General features: G+C 38.5%; 2 protein-coding genes across 5 annotated transcripts; both read left to right on the forward strand.

Moving 5' to 3' along the window:
- The first annotated feature begins 3,687 nt into the window (after positions 1 to 3,687).
- Positions 3,688 to 5,115, forward strand: apoda.1 (apolipoprotein Da, duplicate 1). Its single transcript, XM_035423716.1, has 4 exons — positions 3,688 to 3,854; positions 4,164 to 4,285; positions 4,368 to 4,453; positions 4,807 to 5,115. Exons 1-4 carry the CDS (start codon positions 3,738 to 3,740, stop codon positions 5,040 to 5,042), a joined length of 561 nt encoding a protein of 186 aa, XP_035279607.1. The 5' UTR covers positions 3,688 to 3,737; the 3' UTR covers positions 5,043 to 5,115.
- Positions 5,116 to 7,808: 2,693 nt separating this feature from the next.
- Positions 7,809 to 22,560, forward strand: LOC118230587 (T-lymphocyte surface antigen Ly-9-like). Of its 4 annotated transcripts, none has more exons than XR_004765883.1 (6): positions 7,809 to 7,846; positions 9,315 to 9,392; positions 9,861 to 10,199; positions 10,608 to 10,880; positions 11,395 to 11,503; positions 11,622 to 11,728. XR_004765883.1 is itself a non-coding variant. In XM_035423712.1 (6 exons), exons 1-6 carry the CDS (start codon positions 7,819 to 7,821, stop codon positions 22,434 to 22,436), a joined length of 843 nt encoding a protein of 280 aa, XP_035279603.1. In that variant the 5' UTR covers positions 7,815 to 7,818; the 3' UTR covers positions 22,437 to 22,560. The 4 variants fall into 4 exon arrangements, 3 of the variants coding, with proteins under 3 accessions (XP_035279603.1, XP_035279604.1, XP_035279606.1); XM_035423712.1 differs by lacking the exons at positions 11,395 to 11,503; positions 11,622 to 11,728 and adding exons at positions 22,192 to 22,302; positions 22,423 to 22,560 and having other exon boundaries at positions 7,815 to 7,846; XM_035423715.1 differs by lacking the exons at positions 7,809 to 7,846; positions 9,315 to 9,392; positions 9,861 to 10,199; ... (1 more) ...; positions 11,395 to 11,503; positions 11,622 to 11,728 and adding exons at positions 18,444 to 18,555; positions 20,088 to 20,169; positions 21,055 to 21,393; ... (1 more) ...; positions 22,192 to 22,302; positions 22,423 to 22,560.
- Positions 22,561 to 23,070: the final 510 nt, after the last annotated feature.

The following is a 23,070-nucleotide window of genomic DNA, read 5'->3' on the forward strand; positions in this document are numbered from 1 at the left end:
TTTCTGCTGTTCTTTGCTACAACGCTTTCATATACAACACAACGTCATTTCCGCTGAGAGCGATAATCAAAGAAACATAAGTGTAAAGATTTAAGGTACATTTTAACAGCAGCAACAAGAGCGACAACAAAAATTTTTTTTTTTTTTTTTTTTACATACATTCAATCACAAAGCAGCTGCTATCTAATTAAAATACATTTGTACATGTAAAAGTCTTTTTCGGTCTTCACACGGAGACAAAAACCTAATTCATTATCGTTCTAATTCATTCTTGGCAAAATAGCAGCCCACGTGCACAATCTGATGTATGAAAATGAGACATTGTTTTATGTCATCTATGAATTCTCCCATATACTGGACAGTTTAGAAAAGAGGCACTCTAGCAACAACAGTTGGAGCATGATGTTACAAGCACCCAGCTGGCAAACTTACTTTAAATCAACATGGTTTCCATATTATATTAAAAGGCAATCGGTGTTAATTCATTGTTGATTATTAGTTGAATTTACAAAAAAAATAAAAACCTGAAACGTATTTGGTTTTGTGAGATGTGTAAGTTACAATGCAATGCGAACCAAACTCCAACACTGAAAACCTGTTAATTAGTTAAATACACGTTTAAATTAAATTTATCACCAACTCAACCCAATATCAATCTGTATGCCTCTTGTCCAGAGGGAAAGGTTCTAGTTAGAGTCCACCATTCTTCTTGAACTTATGTATAAATATAGATTATACATGTATAGATTGTAGATATGCATTTCAATATGCAATCATTAAAGGAAATAGCATTGCCGTTTACATTGTGATTGCATACACAGTCCAGACATTCAAACTATTTGACTGTGTGTTTGCATATACCTAAATATCAAAATAACAATGAACACATTTCCACTAATGCCAAAAATCTGTAAGGAAATAGGCGAGACGTTTTAAGTTTCATGACAGGGACAATGGAATTGAAAAGCTTCCTACTATTCCTTTAAAACTAGACAGAGTTATCAGAGTTTTTTTTAGAATAGGGTAACAGAGAATGCAGTGTCTCCTGGCATTTAGATAATGACTAGATTGCTTTATAACATTAATCTTGGTATGTACCCCATGACAGAAATTTACCTAACCATCCACTTCATGCTAGAAATAAGGGATGGGGTTTGCCAAGCCTGCTGTTCATCAGTACCATTTTCCTGTAACATGATCCCTTAGAACAAGTGACTGTTATAAATACAGGCTTTCTGGGATTTAGTTATAAATCTATCTGAAGACTGCACTGAGGTAAGAATAGGTTATATGCTATAACAAACATCATTTCTCATGTTTTTATGGCCACAGACAGAGACACGTTTACTGTTTGCCTTTCAGCAATTGACTACTGTTGTTCTTATGACAATAACAGAACAGTGGTGAAAATTTACAGTGTACCAGTAGTACAATATGATCAGACACCAACACATAATTTTTAGTCAACACTGTATATGTAATTGTTGATTGTTGGTGTTTTTAAAGTTTGAAAGCAGCCAAGTCCAGACTGAAATATGTGTTATGTTACTATTATTGCTATGTCCTATTGATCCTATAGCTTGCTTTGACAACCATGTTTCACACCCTGATATGTTTGCATGTGTGTGTGTGTGTGTGATTGCGCAAAGTTTAGGTATTAACATAAGAATGCTCTTTGTTATATGGTTTCACTATACAAGATGGAAAACATGAAATTCAATTTTTAAACATTACTAAAAGTAGCATAGAGGCAATACAAATCAATGTCATCATGTGAGAATTGAAAACTCTAGATTTGATATTTCAAAGCTATACTATCTGTGATTTTATATAACTATATGCCTATGATCTATAATACAAAACTCTCAAAATGGTAGCCTCCTGAGCAGTGCGGTAAGCTATAAGCACTAGCACGCTTCATGGCACAGAATTGAATTCTAAATCCAAGTCCCACTGAGCGGCATGTAACCGGCAAAAGCAAACCAGACATAGATTCAGAATGCAGGGTATTCCCTGCCTTGGTACACTTCAGTGACTCCTCTGGTTAATTGGGTGCCTGTAGTCTAGCTGTGCCATCTACAAGAAGCAGACCCCTGGCACAAAATCTAATAGACCTTAGAATAAAAAGAAGAGGCAGCTGGATGCCAGTGCTGTGAAGGACACATCTGCCTATTTGCACTCTTCTGGGCTGAATCACAACACTGCAGTGATGGTATAGGCCTACTAGTATGATTGGGCATTTTAGATTGGGAGGAAAAGAAATAAGGGATGCAAATCTTCAAGATTCAAGATTCTTTATTACCATGTGTAACAAGTACAATGGAATGCTTACTCCCCATTCACTCCCGCAGTATAAATTATATACGTAAATTTCAAACAATAGATAAAAAGTAAGTACGTACACAATAAGTACAGAATAAGTACAGAACTAAGTAAGACTTTTCAAGACTATGGCACATTATGGCAGGTGGTGCAAAAAAAGTGGTAAAGTGACCAAGTGCAGTACAGTAATGATAGCAGCTTAATAAATAATAAATACAATAAGGTTGTAATGGCCAAAAATGTAATATTTATGCAACAATATAATAATGGTAATAGCAGCACTCCTGATGCAACAATCTAGCAGATGACGCAAGAATGTTATAAAGTGACCAGTGCAGTACAGTGAGAGTGCCTGCATGCTGTATAGGGTGCCTAGTGCAATCATAAGTCCAATAGACTAATTGAGCGCTTAACAGTTCAGTAGGCGCACTGCCTGTGAATAGAAACTGTTCTTGAACATGCTTGTCCTGGTTCGGATGCTGCGGTACCGGTGACCAGACCGCAGGGGGGAGAACAGTTGGTGCCCAGGGTGGTTGTGGTCCTGTATGATGGAGTTGGCCTTGTTCCGACACCTGATCCTAAAGATCTCCTCGATGGAAGGAAGTGCACACCCGATGATCTTTTCCGTCATCCTCACTACCCTCTGGATGGCTTTCCTGTCCTGTGCAGTGGTATTGCCATACCACACAGTGACACCACCCATTAGGACGCTCTCTATGGTGCCGCGGTAAAAGATCACAAGCCATCGTGTGCTTATGCCGCATTTCCTGAGGCACTGTAGGGGGTAGAGGCACTGGTGTGCCTTCTTCAGCATGACATCCGTGTTGTGGGTCCACGCTAGGTCGTCGGAGATGTGTAGTCCCAGGAAACGGAAGCAACTGACGATTTCCACCGGCGTCCCGTCTAGGCTGATGGGGGAGTGGGTGCCTCGGTGGCTCCTGAAGCCCACAATGAGCTCTAGTCTTGCTGACATTCAGTGCAGATCTTTTAAATCAGTCCAAGGAATCAGAGCTCTTCTGTGGGTTCAACATACTGTGTCAGGAACTACACTGCTAACACGATTCTGTTCTCTGCATTGGAAATATAAGAGATCATTTTAATGAGATAATGCTGAAAAATACTGACAGCACTGAACACAGCTGTGTGTGTAGTGTCTTCTCTGTTTGAATAGTGGTTTATATAAAAGTCAACTTGTTTATATGATGATCTGTGTTTGTGTAAGTTTATTAATAAAAAAGTTACACATGAATTGTATTCATTTGAAAATATGGAAATGGCTCATACAGGCCAAGGAACAAGCTGCCCAAGGCACTTCAATAAAATATAAATAATGAATGAATGAATGAATGAATGAATCCATTCACTGGTGCTGCTATTGTTCCTAATCATTCCAGATTAAAGCTGGCCTTGAGAACATGAAGGCCTCTTCTGCCCTTTTTCTCCCTCTACTCCTGTCCCTCAGCAATGCTCAGGTACCCCACTGGGGTACCTGTCCAGAGCCCCCGCTCCAGCCAAACTTTGTCTTGAAAAAGGTAACACCCCTCTGCAGGCTCATCCAATAAAATGTTGAATTGGAGTCATGACCCATACAGAACACCAGCCACATGTAGCTTAGTGACATTAGAGCAATCGAATGAGGTACTTCTATGACCGTAGCTGTAAACAAAGAGCATTTTTAGACAAATGCACGTCCAAATGTAAAGTGTTAGTTTTGCTGAACGATTTAAACAAAAGACCTGACCTGCAGTGTACTATTACATCTTTCACTTTTCCATGACTTGCACATTTATGTTTCCTTTTCTATTTAAATCCCCCCCCGCCCCCCCCTTTTCTGACCCCAGTTCCTTGGGACATGGTATGAAGTTGCAAAACTGCCAGCTCAGTATGAAAAAGGGAGGTGCATTGAGACTAACTTGACCATGAATGCGGATGGGACTATTAAAGTATCCAGCTCAGAAATACGGTGAGTGTTCAAACTTCAGCTAAGTGGTGTTTTCCAAGCGATCCAGATTAGCTATCCTACCAGACACCATTTCCTATTGCAGGAAAGGACAGTTGAAGACTCTGGAGGGGACTGGTATCGTTGAGGACATTAATCAGCCAGCCAAACTGGGAATCAGCTTCTCTTTCCGTAAGTATGGAGAGAACCACAGTGGAAACGTAATAGATACTACCAAATCAGAGTGCCATTGTGTACCCACAACGAGCAACAACGTTTGTTTTGACTGTTAAGGGCTGATTTTATATTTGTTACCTTTCCACTTTGTCAGACCTACACGTGTTCAAATGCACCATTTAAGTACCACTTTTATTTTGGAACATTTTATTGTTGAAATTCTATTCACATAGAACATTAGTGAAGTCACAAGCTACTGTGGAAACTATAATTGAGTTAAAGTTTGGATATAATGCACATGACCTGTGTGTGTGTGTGTGTGTGTGTGTGTCTGTGCACGCTCGCATGTGTGCTTGTCTCTTGCACAGTCGCACCGTACTCCCCGTACTGGATTATATCGACCGACTATGACAAATCGGCACTGGTTTACTCCTGCACTGACATCCTGAGGGTTTTTCACGTGGACTTTGCCTGGATCCTGGGCCGCACACGCACCCTTCCGGCAGACACCATCAACAAAGCGAAAGACATTTTTACCAAAAGCAACATTGATGTCACTAGGATGGTTGCATCTAAACAGCAGGGCTGTGACAAAGAGTTTTGAATGGCCAAAATGCAAAAATGTCTGATGGAGATCACAATGGTGCATCGGTTAAGGAAAGTACAAAAAATAAATTCTATTAGCTATTTGCGGTTCATCTGACGGATGAACCGCAAAACTTGATGTCCGTCACCTAGAAATGCGTAATTCAATCATCTATTTCAAAGCTTTTTTTCAGGGAAAATATGTATTTTTAATCATTACTGAATATCTATAGGCCTGTATATTGATGTTTGAATTAGCTTGTGGCTTTTATATCTTTTCTAAATAAGTACATACCCAGTCTTATTAAACAATGTATACAATACTAACATGCAAATTGATACCATGGTATTGTAAATTTGCTGTAAATGAACTTCAGTATCTGAAACAAATAGGTCATAATGTGTTCTCAATTTCTGGTATCTCTCCCTTTTTTCAGTTAACAATGTGGAATTCTGCTGCCACTGTGTGGTCTAGGTGAAAATAGCATTATGTGCCTAATAAAAATTTCACTTGTCTAGCATACATACATATAGAATACTACAGAAAACATATTTGTGAACACAATTTTCGAAACTTAGTAATAATAATAATTATACATTTTATTCATGCAGTGCTTTTCAACACCCAAAGCAATGGATGCACAGAATTGTTCGAACGGAGTGTACAGTGCAGTTAAAATGTACTTGCCTTCAGTTCATACAGGGTACACAGGAACTGGGCAGAGTAGTAGAACCAGGGGGCCAGAGATTGTCATTCTACGTGAAGCTCATAAACTCCACTGGTTACTCGAGGTATTGCGGTTTAGTAAGCCTCCGGTGCCAAAAAAGTAAATTTCCCCATTGAAGTCCATTCAAAATTATACATTTACCCTGGCCAAATGAAATCATTTTAAACTTAACCTTTCTTGACACTGAAATAATTACCCTCCAGGCACCGATTTTCTTCTTCTGAGGGCCACAGATATAAGGTTTATTTAATTCAAATTTTGTCCGCACGGTTTTACGTCTCACTACTCGCAACTGCTTACACAGGCACACCCGCGCATGAACGAGTATGAGGCTGTTATTGACTCATCGATGTTAAGACATTGAGAGAGCTGCCTGCACAGAATGGGTGTATCAGAATCATAGACTGTAGAAAAATAATGACAAGGTCACTCAGTGGGTTTACATGATGTTTGAAAAAGTCGATTTATTGTATTAGTCTGGCTAAAACTGGACTTTTAAAAATCATGTAATCATCATAGTCCGACTTAAATCGTACGAAGTCAATTTTTTTCAAAGTCGGACTATACCTAGATAATGTGGTTCGGGGTCGATTTGCTACGGCATGTATACGCTTCAATAGGACTACAATTGGCCTAACATCTGCACATGTTCCGTAATTTACATAGCAACTTCACGCTCGGGTACCAGACTGTGTACATAATTATTTTAAGAGTAAAGGAACTACTCCCCATAAACCATTGCGAATGATACCTTTCCAACGACTTCCAACCCAGAGCCATAGAAAGAGGTTGGGTCTGTTCCAATCTAACGATAGTTTAGCGCTCTTCTTCTTGAATTATTGTAGTGTCATTAATATAGTGTTTATATTGTTGTTAATAATAGTGTTGTTATATTATTCCGTTTAAATAAACGTTTTTTCGGGGCTGAACGCGCCCCAGGCTTCTAACCGATGGAGACTATTTCGCACTTTTCATATAAAGTTCATAGTTTAGTAGTATGACACTGCACATTCGAGTTTTGATTTTAAAGTATTTTAGAACTTTGTTTTCATAGATAGTATAAGAGAACGCGAATTTGCACTAGCTTCTGTTGGTATTATAACCCTTTTAACACTGGTCACATAGCCATTAGTTCGTTTTTAGCATGTAGGCTACATGAAATGCGTTTATACTTTAATTTATACGTTGGTTTAATACTTTTCAACCGCTCTAACGCGTAAATAAAAGACCAGACTATTACAGCAGGTCTGCATGCAGAATGAATGGACAAGGTAAGTTTAGCTAATAGTGAGGTAACATGTAGCCTACAACGCTATTCAACAAGGGCTAGTGCAAATAGAGCTCAACAGTGAGGTTCCGGAAGTGAAAATCGCATTCATATTCTGAATTGAGGATTTGATTATTAATGGCGTCAATTTAATGCCAATAATCAGCGCGAGCAGATATTCGCTGCGCGAGCACAAAACCACTTTCACGCACGCAAATTTCAACACCGAGAGTAAAACAAGCAGCCACGCGCGCGCAGATAGTATTAGCCATAATGTCGTAACCATCCAAGGTAGATTTACCACGAGCTATCAGATTGTTAAACGATGGTATATGCTCCTGTAGAAGCCAGAAGTCCGTATGACATCAACCTTGTTTTAAGAAAAAAATGTTTTATTCGCGATGTCATGGAGAAGTACTACACTACCCACAATCCTAAAGTGTAACAGCGACGTCTCTGATTGGTGAAGCTCGCTGTTCCCACGGAGATGTTCGAATGCCAGCCATTGAACTATGAACTTGCAATGAAAAGCGTGAAATAGTCTCCATCGGTTAGAAACCTGGGGCGCGTTCAGCCCCGACAAAACGTAGCAAAACGTTTATTTAAACGGAATATATTGCAATACTATTATTAACAAAATAAACACTATATTAATGATACTATAATAATTCAAGAAAAGTTCAAAAAGTGGGCGGTGATTAGTCATCTGATTGGATGTTCAACAGCCAATTAGGCAACAGCTTAGTCCCGCCCTTATTGAAATAATGACACAAAAAAAGAAAACTGCAGTGAAGAGAGGCATGACAGCATTACACACAAAACGGAAAAGTAAGGGATCCTTTTAACTCTTTTTTTTTCCATATTTAGTGATATTTCACACATGATTCTTTTGTTTTAATATAATATTGAAAGATGTATTGTGAAATAAAAAGCCCAATACCATATGTTTAATTGAAATTTTTAACATAGGATTTTAAACAATGTTGATACTGAAGAGGATTAGGGCCACGTGAATTTTTTTTGAGTTCTGACTTTAAAGTCAGAACTCAAAAAAATTTTAACGTGGGCCTAATCCTCTTCTGTATGTTGATGTACATTTCAGTGGACGTTAGATCTGAATGTATGCTATTGAACCTGATTGTCTAGTATAGAGCTCAACAGTGAGGTTCCAGAGGTGAAAATCCCATTCATATTCTGAATTGAGGATTTTGATTATTAGCCATAATGTCGTAAAATTGTGAAACGGTGACATATGCTCCTGTAGAAGCCACAAGTCCGTATGATATCAACCTTGTTTTATTCGCGATGTCATGAAAGTACTCACTGCTGTATTTCCTTCGTTTTGCTTTATGTTTCTTTTCAGTGTCAGACACTGGAGCTGTTTCCTTACTGGTAGATGTACTAGCCTCTGAATCTTTCCTTTTGAGAGACCCTGTTTGTAACCACTTGTCCATGATAAATTCCAGTTTGAATGAACTCAAAAAGAGAAATGTTTTAGCACTGACGGGTTAGCTTGCAGCCTTGCACACAGCTAAAATGCTGGTCACGTCAAACAAACAGTACCACCGCGGCCCACTGGGGGGCAGGGGCCCACAGGCTGAAAACCTCTGCTCTAGAAAGAAAAATCTATTCATAGAAATCTATGAATAGACATATTTTTAGGGCTGTACAAAATAGTTCGAAGTGTTGAAGCTTAGTGCATAACATTAACATTCGAATTCTAAATCAACATTCGAATGTTGCGCATTCGAAATTTAACACATTAAGTTGTTCATTGTTTTTACCAAAGGGATGAAATACTTATGCTAAGCAAAACAAGTTAAGTTAATGCTTCAAGGCATTAATCTATAAAAAAAAAACAATACAAGTCCATTTAATCTTACATGTTACGTTTTACTACTGTTCGGACCTAGCGTCACCGTCCACTGGAATGTACAAAAAATAACAAAGATTTGCAATAAATATTTTTTTGATTGAATCTCATTTCTGGATGTATTTGTGATGGGGAAAATGCATAGTTGTATTTTCCCCATCCCTGGAACATAATTCAGGTCTGAAGGGGTTCGTCTGAATTAATTTGTCTCAAATGTAATAATGTCCTATCTATATTTCACAACCTTTTTTGTAGATACGACACAATGCGTGTCCAACCAGTCCAGACTAATAGTCCTGGAAATATGTGTAGCTAACAATTTAAAATGCTTGTAACCTATAGTCTATATACAGTAGGTGTCACATGGACTGACTATGACAAAAGAGGTTTAACGTGTTACTACCTTACCTGATGTTTTTACAGTTACAATGACCACTCAATGGCGAGCTTTCAAAACGTCAAGGAGGATTCATGCTGAAGTTATGCTTCTTTATATAATAGGTAATCTGCATTTTATTCCTATGTGTTGAATACAATTCACTGTATAATAAATTATAGACTTGTAAAAGTAAATGTTTATGTGTGACTCACTTTCAGTCTGAACTGAGGCTTGAGACCGAATTCAATTAAATGACTCACTCGGGGGAAGAGTGATTATGACAGATTAAAAAATATATATTATTATTATTATTATTTTTTAGAAATGCCTTGAAAGATAAACAAATGTTTAGCATGAAGGACTGGTTGTTTTTCTAACAAGCACTTCTCCATGAATTACAGAATCATAAAAACAAATACAGTGTAACAAAAAACAAACAGTGTAAATAATCTCCTTTACAGTGTAAATAATCCGCATCTCTATTACAGTCTGAATAATTCCCCTCTCTATTGCAGTATCAATGATCCCCATCTCTATTACAGTATGAATAATCCTCATTACAGTGTGAATAATCTCCATCTCTATTACAGTGTGCCAGTATGGGTGCAGTGAGGGGGTGGCAGAGACAGCGACTGGTTCCAACATCACAGTGAAAGTGGGGGAGAGCATCACGTTTCCTTTCTCAGCTGAGGGCAACCAAAGCTACACCGCTGACCTACTTTTTAAAACATTTACAATCGTTACATGGATTCCTCCACAATTCATTCATGTACGAGAACAATATAAGGGAAGGGTCAGCATTGGCAATCACTCGATATGGCTGAACAATTCAAGACTATCAGATTCTGGCCTTTATCAAGTTAAAACTAAGTACAGATCTGGAGGTTTTAAGCCACCGGAGTACAAATACTTTCATCTGCAGGTTTTTGGTAAGTTGCCAGAAAGCAGATTTCACGTTATCTAGAGGTTTTTGTAACTTTAACTAACCAGTTTGTTTTTAATTTTGTGCAGTGTTTTATTAAATTATTATAGGGAATGCATAATTTTAGTCCTGGATGACAAGAATAGTTTAGGGACTGATTACACTGGCTGCCTTACACTTGGAATGTCAATAATGAAAGTTGGTCAAATTGTAAACCTAACCAGACTGTTAATACTTCCACAAAATAAGTTTCTGGTATTAGGGGTACACAATAATTCTTTACATTAACAAATTACAAAAGTTGCAATCACGTGATAATGTCAGATGGCCTGAACCTCTTAGTGAATGTTTAATGCTTGCTTTGTGTTCAATGTGAGCATGTAGCCAAGTAAATTTTGGATTATTTCTCCTGTAGAGCCCGTCTCTAAACCCAACATCACAGCTGAGTGCCTGGGGAGTAATGTCAGTCTGAGCTGCTTCAGCAGTCAGGGGACTGCAGTGACTTACAGCTGGGAAACTCTGCCCCCTTGTGGTAATGATAGCAGTGTGCACCTGGGCCAAGCGATATACCTCCAGTTACACTCCCTCTCTCCACCCACAACATACACGTGTACAGCCCATAACCCTGTCAGCAGAGCCACCAGCGATTCTGTTGATCTGGAAATGTGCTTCCCGCAACGATCACAAGGTGAACTCATAATGTTGTATTAGAAAGAGACAAGAAATCTATCTAATTAAATATATTAGTCGCAAATTGTCATACAGCAGGGACATTTTGTACTTGCTGTGGCAGTGCCAGCTGTGTATGCATTTGCCAAATGGTGGACGTGCTCCACCATGTTCTGCATAGCATCACTGTGGGAGTTTTGTAGCATGTTTTTCATTGATGAATGAGAAATTGCTTAGGAAGTGCTGGAATATCAGGTGATCGTAATCTACAGCAATGACCAGGTGACATTTTAGCTAAATATCAATGACACTCTCCCAACAGAATGAATAGTTTTTGCAGTAAACAATGAATAGCAATTCTGAAGAATCTGGAACTGAATATGCATTCTCTTAAACAAGTTAACTTAAACAGGTATAAGCCAAATATGTAAAAATGTAAAAAATGTAATGAAACATAACCCGTAAGCTTCCTGAAAAGATGATAAATGAAACAATGTTTGTGTGAATATGTCACTTTGTAATATGTTTTGCAGTTGGATGGGTTCCAGCCTTGTGTGCCACATCAGCATTCCTCGTCTTCGGAGGACTAATACTGCTGTACAAGAGGATAAAGCAAACACTACAAAAGTGAAACAATTCAAGGTAATGATCCACACCCTCTGGAACGGCAAGACATGCTATGTGGAATCAGTTTTATCCTGTTATTTGAAGTAATTTGCATCTTTTGCTGCCCTAATTAATAAAATTCTTATTTTTATAGTTGAAGTTGACAAGCCAGTCATGGAAGAGGAGCCACCGTCTTCAAGGCCTTCTATTGATCCAGTATCTGTCTATTATATGGACCAGAAAAAAGCTAAATGGTTCACATTGCAAAGAGCAATGTGTTGCCCTGTTGAAATGAAACGGTAACAGTAACAGTGACGGAGTGTAGCACAGTGGGTAAGGAACTGGGCTTGTAACCGAAAGGTCGCAGGTTCGATTCCCGGGTAGGGCACTGCCGTTGTACCCTTGAGCAAGGTACTTAACCGAAATTGCTTCAGTATATATCCAGCTGTATAAATGGATACAATGTAAAAATGCTATGTAAAAAGTTGTGTAAGTCGCTCTGGATAAGAGCGTCTGCTAAATGCCTGTAATGTAATGTAATGTTCCTACCAACGATACTTTAAAGAGGTGATTGGGCTCATTTGTGAGAAGCAAGGCATGAGCTTTCCATCTGTGGTGCATCTGATTGAATTGATGACTAATATAAATTATTGCTGGTGTTAGGATTATTTTGCCCTTCTCCGTGGAGTAAAATGCAGGACGATGAAGAACACACTGACGACGTCTCCTCAGAGAATTTGATGTTTACCATGCGCAAGGGAGAGACAAACTCAGGACATTCGCGCAGTGCGCCAAGCATATCTGCCGGTGTCTGGATATACAGTTTGCGGTCATACATATCAAAAAATTGAGTTAAGTGGCGGGCCGGAGACAAATGGTCCTGTCCCTTCCTGGGAACCCTCGCAGCCAGGAAAGATTGTGGCCGACCCCTCCCACCCTGGACACAAACTCTTGCAAACACTCCCCTCCGGCAGGAGGCTGCGGTCCATCAGGACCAAAACCTCACGTCATAAGAACAGTTTTTTCCCGACTGCAGCTGCCCTCATCAACAAGGCCCGGGACCCCCACTGATACCACTGACACTGTACTGTTATCCTGACCCCCACGGACACCAACAGACAGCACCTGTACTTAAAATCACTTTATCCCCTGGCACTATTGTTATTGTTTTGCACTATGTTTATGTTATGTTATGTTATGTCTGTTATGTTTTTTTACTGCACTATGTTCATCTTACTCTATTTATCTTATTTTATGTTCACTGTTACGCACCACCTGACCAAAACAAATTCCTTGTATGTGTAAACCTACTTGGCAATAAACCCGATTCTGATTCTGATTCTGATTCTGATTCTGATTCTGATTTAGCATAGGAATGTGACATCCTTGCTGCAGACGCTAGAGGTGTTATTCTGAGACACTACAGAAACGCAATACACTACATATATATATATATATATATATATATATACACTAATTAAAACTGGGAACCTATCATGCAACTGAAACAAAGGAAGCTAATTAATTTTATTCCCATTTTATTTTTCCTCTTGTGATTTGTTTCATTCATCTTTGCAGTGCAACCATGTAAATCACTCTGAATAAGAGTATCTGCCTAATGAATCAGCGATATTGTAATGTAAATCAGTGCTGTATTGGTATGGTGTAACTTGCCATCCTGTATGTGCCATCCCAATGTGTTAATATAGTGTGGCATTTTATTTATGAAAGAATTTACACTTTGAAGTACTGCTAAACTGACAGATGTGTAATTTAGCTTGAATCTATGCATATTTGTCCATTTAGTGATGTTCATTCGATCATTTTTATTTTTAATAAATATAAAGTGACTTGTTTTTTTACACTGTTTACGAAAGCATTTTCACTTTGAAGTACTGTTAAAAAACTGACATGTGCAATTTAGCTTAAATATCCTTATTTTTTCCATTTAGTGATGTTGTCTTTCTATTTAATGACATTGTTTGCGAAAATGCTTTCGAAAGCATTTTTCACTTTGTAGTACTGTTGTAAGGTAAAATTTTGGCTGTCCTAACCAAAAATCATGATTGGGGTTGTAAAGATCAGAAGGCTGCAAACACAGCTGAAAAGACAATTGCCCCGCTGTTTGGAGATTTCCCAGGGACAGTCTCGCAACCTTTTTCCCCACCAACCCTTGTGGCCAGCAGGAACAAGGATTAGACCAGGATGCTGCCTGTTTTCACATTGTAAAAGCATGTACAGGCACCGTTGGGTCAGATGGGAACCTGGTTGACTGTTTCCCACATTATGAATGGTTGAAAGCGTTATACTGTATGTATGTGCATGTAAATAACTGAGAATGATGTGGTGGACTGTGAATAATATCATTTGTAATGCAGGGGATACTGTATGTGCAGACAGGCACACCAGAGATAGATTCAGAATGCAGGGTATTCCCTGCCTTGAAACACTTCAGTGACTCCTCTGGTTGATTGGGTGCCTGTAGTCTAGTCTGTACTCTGTACCATCTATAAGAAGCAGACCCCTGGCACAAAATCTAATAGACCATAGAATAAAAAGAAGAGGCAGCTGGATGCCAGTGCTGTGAAGGACACATCTGCCGACTTGCACTCTTCTGGGCTGAATCACAACACTGCAGTGATGGTACAGGCCGACTAGTATGATTGGGCATTTCACATTGGGAGGAAAAGAAATAGGGATGCAAATCTTTGAAATCATTCCTAGGAATCAGAGCTCTTCTGTGGATTCAACAAACTGTGTCATGGACTACACTGCTTCTCTGTTTGAATAGTGGTTTATATAAAAGTCAACTTGTTTATATGATGATCTGTGTTTGTGTAAGTTTATTAATAAAAAAAAAGTTGCACATGAAGTGTATTCATTTGTGAATATGGAAATGTTTAGTAGCTCATACAGGCTGAGAACCAAGCTGCCTAATACACTTTCATAAAATACAAATAATGAATGCATTCATTCATCGGTGCTGCTATTGTTCCTAATAATTCCAGGTTAAAGCTGACCTTGAGAACATGAAGGCCTCTCTTGCCCTTTTTCTCCCTCTACTCCTGTCCCTCAGCAATGCTCAGGTACCCCACTGGGGTACCTGTCCAGAGCCCCCTCTCCAGCCAAACTTTGTCTTGACACCCCTCTGCAGGTTCATCCAATATAATGTTGAATTGGAGTCACGACCCATAGAGCATGCCATTCACATATAGCTTAGTGACATTAGAGCAATAAAATGAGCTACTTCTATGACCGTAGATGTAAATAAAAAGCATTTTTAGACAAATGCACTTCCAAATGTAAAGTGTCAGTTTTGCTGAACGATTTCAACAAAAACCTGACATGCAGCGTATTATAACATCTTCCACATTTACATGATTTGCACATTTATGTTTCCTTTTCTATTTAAATCTTCCCTCCTTTTCTGACCCCAGTTCCTTGGGACATGGTATGAAGTTGCAAAACTGCCAGCCCAGAATGAAAAAGGGAGATGCATTGAGACTAACTTGACCATGAATGCGGATGGGACTATTAAAGTATCCAGCTCAGAAATACGGTGAGTGTTCAAACTTCCGCTAAGTGGTGTTTTCCAAGCGATCCAGATTATCTATTCTACCAGACACCATTTCCTGTTGCAGGAAAGGACATTTGAAGACTCTGGAGGCACTGGTAACGTTGAGGACATTAATCAGCCAGCCAAACTGGGAATCAGCTTCTCTTTCTGTAAGTATGGAGAGAACCACAGTCACGTAATGGAAACGTAACAGATACTACCAAATCAGAGTGCCATTGTGTACCTACAACGCGCAACAACGTTTGTTTTGACTGTTAAGGGTTGATTTTATATTTGTTACCTTTCCACTTTGTCAGACCTACACGTGTTCAAATGCACCATTTAAGTACCACTTTTATTTTGGAAAATTTTATTGTTGAAATTCTATTCACATAGAACATTAGTGAAGTCACAAGCTACTGTGGAAACTATAATTGAGTTAAAGTTTGGATATAATGCACGTAACCTGTGTGTGTGTGTGTGTGTGTGTGTGTGTGTCTGTGCATGTGCGCATGTGTGCTTGTCTCTTGCACAGTCGCACCTTACTCCCCGTACTGGATTATATCGACCGACTATGACAAATCAGCACTGGTTTACTCCTGCACTGACATCCTGAGGGTTTTTCACGTGGACTTCACCCGGATCCTGGGCCGCACACGCACCCTTCCGGCAGACACCATCAACAAAGCGAAAGACATTTTTAACAAAGGAAAATTGATGTCACTAGGATGGTTGCATCTAAACAGCAAGGCTGTGACAAAGAGTTTTGAATGGCCAAAAACGCAAAAATGTCTAATGGAGATTACAATGCTGGATAGGTTAAGGAAAGTACAAAAAAAAATTCTATTACCTATTTGAGGTCCATCTGACGGACAAACTTGTGACCCAGAAATGCATAATTCAATCATCTATTTCAAAGCTTTTTTCAGGGAAAATATGTATTTTTAATCATTACTGAATATCTATAGGCCTGTATATTGATGTTTGAATTAGCTTGTGGCTTTTATAGCTTTTCTAAACAAGTACATACCCAGTCTTATTAAACAAAGTATACAATACTAACATGCAAATCGATACCATGGTATTGTAAATTCACTGTAAATGAACTTCAGTATCTGAAACAAGTAGGTCATAATGTGTTCTCAATTTCTGGTATCTCTCCCTTTTTTTCAGTTAACAATATGGAATTCTGCTGCCACTGTGCGGTCTAGGTGAAAATAGCATTCTGTACCTAATAAAAATTTCACTTGTCTAGCATACATACATATAGAATACTACAGAAAACATATTTGTGAACACAATTTTCGAAACTTAATAATAATAATAATAATTATACATTTTATTCATGCAGTGCTTTTCAACACCCAAAGCAATGGATGCACAGAATTGTTCGAACGGAGTGTACAGTGCAGTTAAAAGGTATTTGCCTCATACAGGGTACACAGGAACTGGGCAGAGTAGTAGAACCAGGGGGCCAGAGATTGTCATTCTACGTGAAGCTCATAAACTCCACTGGTTACTCGAGGTATTGCGGTTTAGTAAGCCTCCGGTGCCAAAAAAGTAAATTTCCCCATTGAAGTCCATTCAAAATTATACATTTAGCCTGGCCAAATTAAATTATTTTAAACTTAACATTTCTTGACACTGAAATAATGAGTGATATCTGAGTGCCACAGATATAAGGTTTATTTAATTCCAATTTGGTCCGCACGGTTTTACGTCACAGTACGCGCAACTGCTTACACAGGCACACCCGCGCATGAACGAGTATGAGGCTGTTATTGACTCATCGATGTTAAGACATTGAGAGAGCTGCCTGCACAGAATGGATGTATCAGAATCATAGACTGTAGAAAAATATGGACGAAGTCACTCAGTGGGTTTACATGATGTTTGAAAAAGTCGATTTATTGTATTAGTCCGGCTAAAACTGGACTTTTAAAAATCATGTAAACATCATAGTCCGACTGAAATCGTACGAAATCACATTTTTTCAAAGTCGAACTAACATACCTAGATAATGTGGTTCGGGGTCGATTTGCTACGGCATGTATACGCTTCAATCGGACTACAATTGGCCTAGGGGTTCTGCACATGTTCCGTAATTTACATAGCAACTTTACGCTCGGGTACAGGACTGTGTACACAATTATTTTAAGAGTGAACGAACTACTCTCTATAAACCATTGCGAATGATACCTTTCCAACGACTTCCAACCCAGAGCCATAGAAAGAGGTTGGGTCCCAATCTAACGATAGTTTAGCGGGCTTCTTCTTGAATTATTGTAGTGTAATTCATATTGTGTTTATATTGTTGTTAATAATAGTGTTATTATATATTCCGTTTAAATAAACGTTTTGCTACGTTTTGTCGGGGCTGAACGCGCCCCAGGTTTCTAACCGATGGAGACTATTTCGCGCTTTTCATAGAAAGTTCATAAGTTTTGTAGTATGATACTGCACATTCGAGTTTTGATAACTAAATATTTTAGAAGTTTGTTTTCATAGATAGTATAAGAGAACGCGAATTTGCACTAGCTTCTGTTGGTATTATAACCCTTTTAGCATGTAGGCTACATGAAATACGTTTATACTTTAATTTATACGTTGGTTTAATACTTTTCAACCGCTCTAACGCGTAAACAAAAGATTAGACTATTACAGCAGGTCTGTGTATGCAGAATGAATGGACAAGGTAAGTTTAGCTAATAATGAGGTACCATGTACAACGCTATTCAACAAGGGCTAGTGCAAATAGAGCTCAACAGTGAGGTTCCGGAAGTGAAAATCCCATTCATTTTCTGAATTGAGGATTTGATTATTAATGGCGTCAATTTAATGCCAGTAATCAGCGCGAGCAAATATTCACTGCGCGAGCACAAAACCACTTCCACGCACGCAAATTTCAACACCGAGAGTAAAACAAGCAACCACGCGCGCGCAGATAGTATTAGCCATAATGTCGTAACAATCCAAGGTAGACTTACCACGAGCTATCAGATTTTGAAACGATGGTATATGCTCCTGTAAAAGCCACAAGTATGACATCAACCTTGTTTTAAGAAAAACATGCTTTATTCGCGATGTCATGGAGAAGTACTACACTACCCACAATCCACAGCGAGGTCTCTGATTCGTGAAGCTCGCTGTTCCCACGGAGATGTTGGCATGTCAGCCATTGAACTATGAACCTGCTATGAAAAGCGCGAAATAGTTTCCATCGCTTAGAAACCTGGGGCGCGTTCACAAGACCGCTTAACTCTATGGTTTTGGCTCCAAATCGAGAAAATGGCCGCGCCCGCCATTGAGCTTCAAAATGTGTTTTAGAGACCCACGTAGAGTCAATGGGTGACGTCACAGTAGCTTTGTCCATATTTTTTACAGTCTCTGGTTCAGCCCAGAGACTAAAAAAAAATGAAATATAATATCAGGAGCACTATGATTAGTCCAGCCAAGTCCCGCTCTTTTGTGAAACAAAAAAAATACACTGCAGTGAAGAGAAGCATGGCAGCACTACACACCAAACCAAAAAGTAAGGGATCTTTTTAACTCTTTTTTTTCCGTATTTAGTGATATTTCACACATTATTCTTTTGTTTTAATATAATATTGAAAGATGTATTGTGAAATAAAAAGCCCAATACCATATGTTTAATTCAAATTTTTAACATCGGATTTTTAAAAATGTTGATACTGAAAAGGATTAGGGCCACGTGAATTTTTTTTTTTGAGTTCTGACTTTAATCTCAGAATTCTGAGATTAAAGTCAGAACTCTAAAAAAATTAAACACGTGGCCCTAATCCTCTTCTGTATGTTGATGTACATTTCAGTGGACGTTAGATCTGAATGTATGCTATTGAACCTGATTGTCTAGTGTAGAGCTCAACAGTGAGGTTCCAGATGTGAAAATCCCATTCATATTCTAAATTGAGGATTTTGTTTATTAGCCATAATGTCGTAACCATCCAAGGTAGACTTACCACGAGCTATCAGATTGTGAAACGATGGTATATATGCTCCTGTAGAAGCCACAAGTCCGTATGATATCAACCTTGTTTTATTCGCGATGTCATGAAAGTACTCACTGCTGTATTTCCTTCGTTTTGCTTTATGTTTCTTTTCAGTGTCAGACACTGGAGCCGTTTCCTTACTGGTAGATGTACTAGCCTCTGAATCTCTCCTTTTGAGAGACCCTGTTTGTAACCACTTGTCCATGATAAATTCCATTTTGAATGAACTCAAAAAGAAATGTTTTAGCACTGACGGGTTAGCTTGCAACCTTGCACACAGCTAAAATGCTGGTCACGTCAAACAAACAATTCTCCAACCGCCAAAAAAAAAAAAATGGCCCCCCTGCAGTAACACAGCGGCCCGCAGGTTGAAAACCTCTGCTCTAGAGAGTAAGAAAAATCTATTCATAGAAATATTTTTAGGGCTGTACAAAATAGTTCGAAGTGTTGAAGCTTAGTGCATAACATTGACATTCGAATTCTAAATCAACATTCGAATGTTGCTCATTCGAAATGTAACACATTAAGTTGTTCATTGTTTTTACCAAAGGGATGAAATACTTATGTTAAGCAAAACAAGTTAAGTTAATGCTTCAAGACATTAATCTATAAAAAAAACAATACAAGTCCATTTAATCTTACATGTTACGTTTTACAACTGTTCGGACCTAGCGTCACCGTCCACTGGAATGTACACAAAACAACAAAGATTTGCAATAACAATTTTTTTGATTGAATCTCATTTCTGGATGTATTTGGGATGGGGAAAATGCATAGTTGTATTTCCCCATCCCTGGAACATAATTCAGGTCTGAAGGGGTTCGTCTGAATTAATTCGTCTCAAATGTAATAATGTCCTATCTATATTTCACAACCTTTTTTGTAGATACGACACAATGCGTGTCCAACCAGACCAGGCTAATAGTCCTGGAAATATGTGTAGCTAACAATTTAAAATGCTTGCAACCTATAGTCTATATACAGTAGGTGTCTCATGGACTGACTATGACAAAAGAGGTTTAACGTGGTACTACCTTACCTTATGTTTTTACAGTTACAAACAATGACCACTCAATGTCGAGCTTTCAAAACATCAAGGAGGATTCATGCTGAAGTTATGCTTCTTTATATAATAGGTAATCTGCATTTTATTCCTATGTGTTGAATACAATTCACTGTATAATAAATTATAGACTTGTAAGAAGAAATGTTTATGTGTGACTCAAGTTCAGTCTGAACTGAGGCTTGAGACCGAATTCAATTAAATGACTCACTCGGGGGAAGAGTGATTATGACAGATTTAAAAAAATATATTATTATAATTTTTTTTTTTTAGAAATGCCTTGAAAGATAAACAAATGTTTAGCATGAAGGACTGGTTGTTTTTCTAACAAGCACTTCTCCACGAAGTACAGAATCATAAAAAACAAGTATTTATAATTTATAAATTCTGTAATTTTGATTGACACATGATTAAATATATTGCAAAATCACTCTCAGTTGCATAGACAGAAGACATTTCCTTCTTTAGCAACTAAGTTTCCCTGAACCTTGCATGAAATGCCCTACATGAAATAAACATGGGGCCACCTTATTAACTGCATTATCATGAAGTTAATTATTTTCAAAAGCCAATTAAATGCCATTGTGAATCTTTTTTTTTTGTCCAGTTGTTTTAAAGTCCCAAATTTAAAGTCAGTCAGGAATCCCTCTCTCATAAACTACTGTAATGCAAACAACATCCATCTTCTACAGTGGTAACCCCAACTTTGTACATTATAATGTGGTAACTCTCCATGATACAATGTAAATAATCCCCATCTCTATTGCAGTGTAAATAATCCCCATCTCCTTTATAGTGTAAATAATCCTCATCTCTATTACAGTCTGAATAATCTCCCTCTCTATTGCAGTATCAATAATCCCCATCTCTATTGCAGTGTAAATAATCCTCATCTCTATTACAGTGTGAATAATTCCCCTCTCTATTACAGTGTGAATAATCCCCATCTCTATTACAGTGTGCCAGTATGGGTGCAGTGAGGGGGTGGCAGATACAGCGACTGGCTCCACCATCACAGTGAAAGTGGGGGAGAGCGTCATGTTTCCTTTTTCAGCTGAGGGCAACCAAAGCTACACCGCTGACCTACTTTTTAATACATTTACAATCGTTACCTGGTATTCTCAACCATTCATTCATGTACGAGAACAATATAAGGAAAGGGTCAGCATTGGCAATCACTCGATATGGCTGAACAATTCAAGACTATCAGATTCTGGCCTTTATCAAGTTAAAATTGAGTATACATCTGGAGATTTTAAGCCACTGGAGCACACATACTTTCACCTGCAGGTTTTTGGTAAGTTGCCAGAAAGCAGATTTCACGTTATCTAGAGGTTTTTGTAACTTTAACTAACCAGTTTGTTTTTAATTTTGTGCAGTGTTTTATTAAATTATTATAGGGAATGCATAATTTTAGTCATGGATGACAAGAATAGTTTAGGGACTGATTACACTGGCCGGCCTTACACTTGGAATGTCAATAATGAAAGTTGGTCAAATTGTTAACCTAACCAGACTGTTAATACTTCCACAAAATAAGTTTCTGGTATTAGGGGTACACAATAATTCTTTACATTAACAAATTACAAAAGTTGCAATCACGTGATAATGCCTGAACCTCTTAGTGAATGTTTAATGCTTGCTTTGTGTTCAATATGAACATGTAGCCAAGTAAATTTTGGATTATTTCTCCTGTAGAGCCTGTCTCTAAACCCAACATCACAGCTGAGTGCCTGGGGAGTAATGTCAGTCTGAGCTGCTTCAGCAGTCAGGGGACTGCAGTGACTTACAGCTGGGAAAATCTGCCCCCTTGTGGTAATGACAGCTATGTGCACCTGGGCCAAGCGACATGCCTCCAGTTACAAGCCTTCTCTCCGTCCACAACCTACGCTTGTACAGCCCATAACCCTGTCAGCAGAGCCACCAGCGATTCTGTTGATCTGGAAATGTGCTTCCCGCAACGATCACAAGGTGAACTCATAATGTTGTAATTCAAAATGTAAAAAATGTAATGAAACATAACCCATAAGCTTCCTGAAAAGATGATAAATGAAACAATATTTGTGAATATGTCACTTTGTAATATGTTTTTCAGTTAGATGGGTTCCAGCCCTGTGTGCCACATCAGCATTCCTCGTCTTTGGAGCACTAGTACTGCTGTACAAGAGGAAACAGCACCAACAGTACCAACGTGAAACAATTCAAGGTAATGATCCACACCTTCTGGCATGGCAAGACATGCTATGTGGAATCAGTTTTCCACTGTTATCTGAAATAACTAGGGCAGGAAATGACACTAATCTATTAAATGCTTATTTTTTTGTAGTGGAAGTTGATTAGCCGCTCATGGAAGAGGAGCCACCATCCACAATTTTTTTATACAGCATGAAACATAATTGTTGACAAATTGAGATTGGTTAAAGCTGCTGAGTTTTGTAATAAATTTTTTTTACATTTTTACCAACATGGTTTTTGTTTTGTTCTTAAAAACTGTTAGTTCCCATGCATGTTTTTCTTGTCTCGGTTCACATGAAAATAAGAATAGTCTGGGTGTGGGTGACCTTTCATGTCAGATGGAAAAGTCTGTGGTCACTCGTATATAAGAACCCACAAAGTGGATTCAGTAGTAGTGATTGAAAGCCTGTGCAACAGAATTGAAGGCCTGTGGAGACGAACACCCACAAAAACCCATTTCATTGTATGATCAGATGATCAGTGGTGTTGTCTGTGCATGTGTTTGTGTGCGTAGGTGTATGTGTGTGTGTGTTTGGGGGGGGGGGGGCTGTTTTCTGCTCTTTTCCTCATTACAATGATTTTTTTCTCAGTCATAATTAATTTAACCATTTCATTGAATTCCTTTAGTGTATGAAAAGAACTTACCTTATGGGCAGAATGTTAATTGCTCCACTTACATTGAATTAAAAACATTCACTGCCGGGTCCAGCCTTACTTTCACATGATGTGAAACAACATT

This window comes from Anguilla anguilla, chromosome 6 (assembly GCF_013347855.1).
Source record: "Anguilla anguilla isolate fAngAng1 chromosome 6, fAngAng1.pri, whole genome shotgun sequence".
In the NCBI taxonomy this organism is placed as follows: Eukaryota; Metazoa; Chordata; class Actinopteri; order Anguilliformes; family Anguillidae; genus Anguilla; species Anguilla anguilla.

Excerpts from the sequence above, each read along its gene's own strand:
- LOC118230587 (XM_035423712.1), top strand. The coding sequence starts at position 7,819 with ATGACAGCATTACACACAAAACGGAAAA. Across the intron at positions 9,393-9,860 it reads TATGCTTCTTTATATAATAG|TGTGCCAGTATGGGTGCAGT; the intron begins GTAATCTGCATT and ends TCTCTATTACAG. Across the intron at positions 10,200-10,607 it reads CTTTCATCTGCAGGTTTTTG|AGCCCGTCTCTAAACCCAAC; the intron begins GTAAGTTGCCAG and ends TTTCTCCTGTAG.
- apoda.1 (XM_035423716.1), top strand. The coding sequence starts at position 3,738 with ATGAAGGCCTCTTCTGCCCTTTTTCTCCCTCTACTCCTGTCCCTCAGC. Across the intron at positions 3,855-4,163 it reads CAAACTTTGTCTTGAAAAAG|TTCCTTGGGACATGGTATGA; the intron begins GTAACACCCCTC and ends TTCTGACCCCAG. Across the intron at positions 4,286-4,367 it reads GTATCCAGCTCAGAAATACG|GAAAGGACAGTTGAAGACTC; the intron begins GTGAGTGTTCAA and ends TTCCTATTGCAG.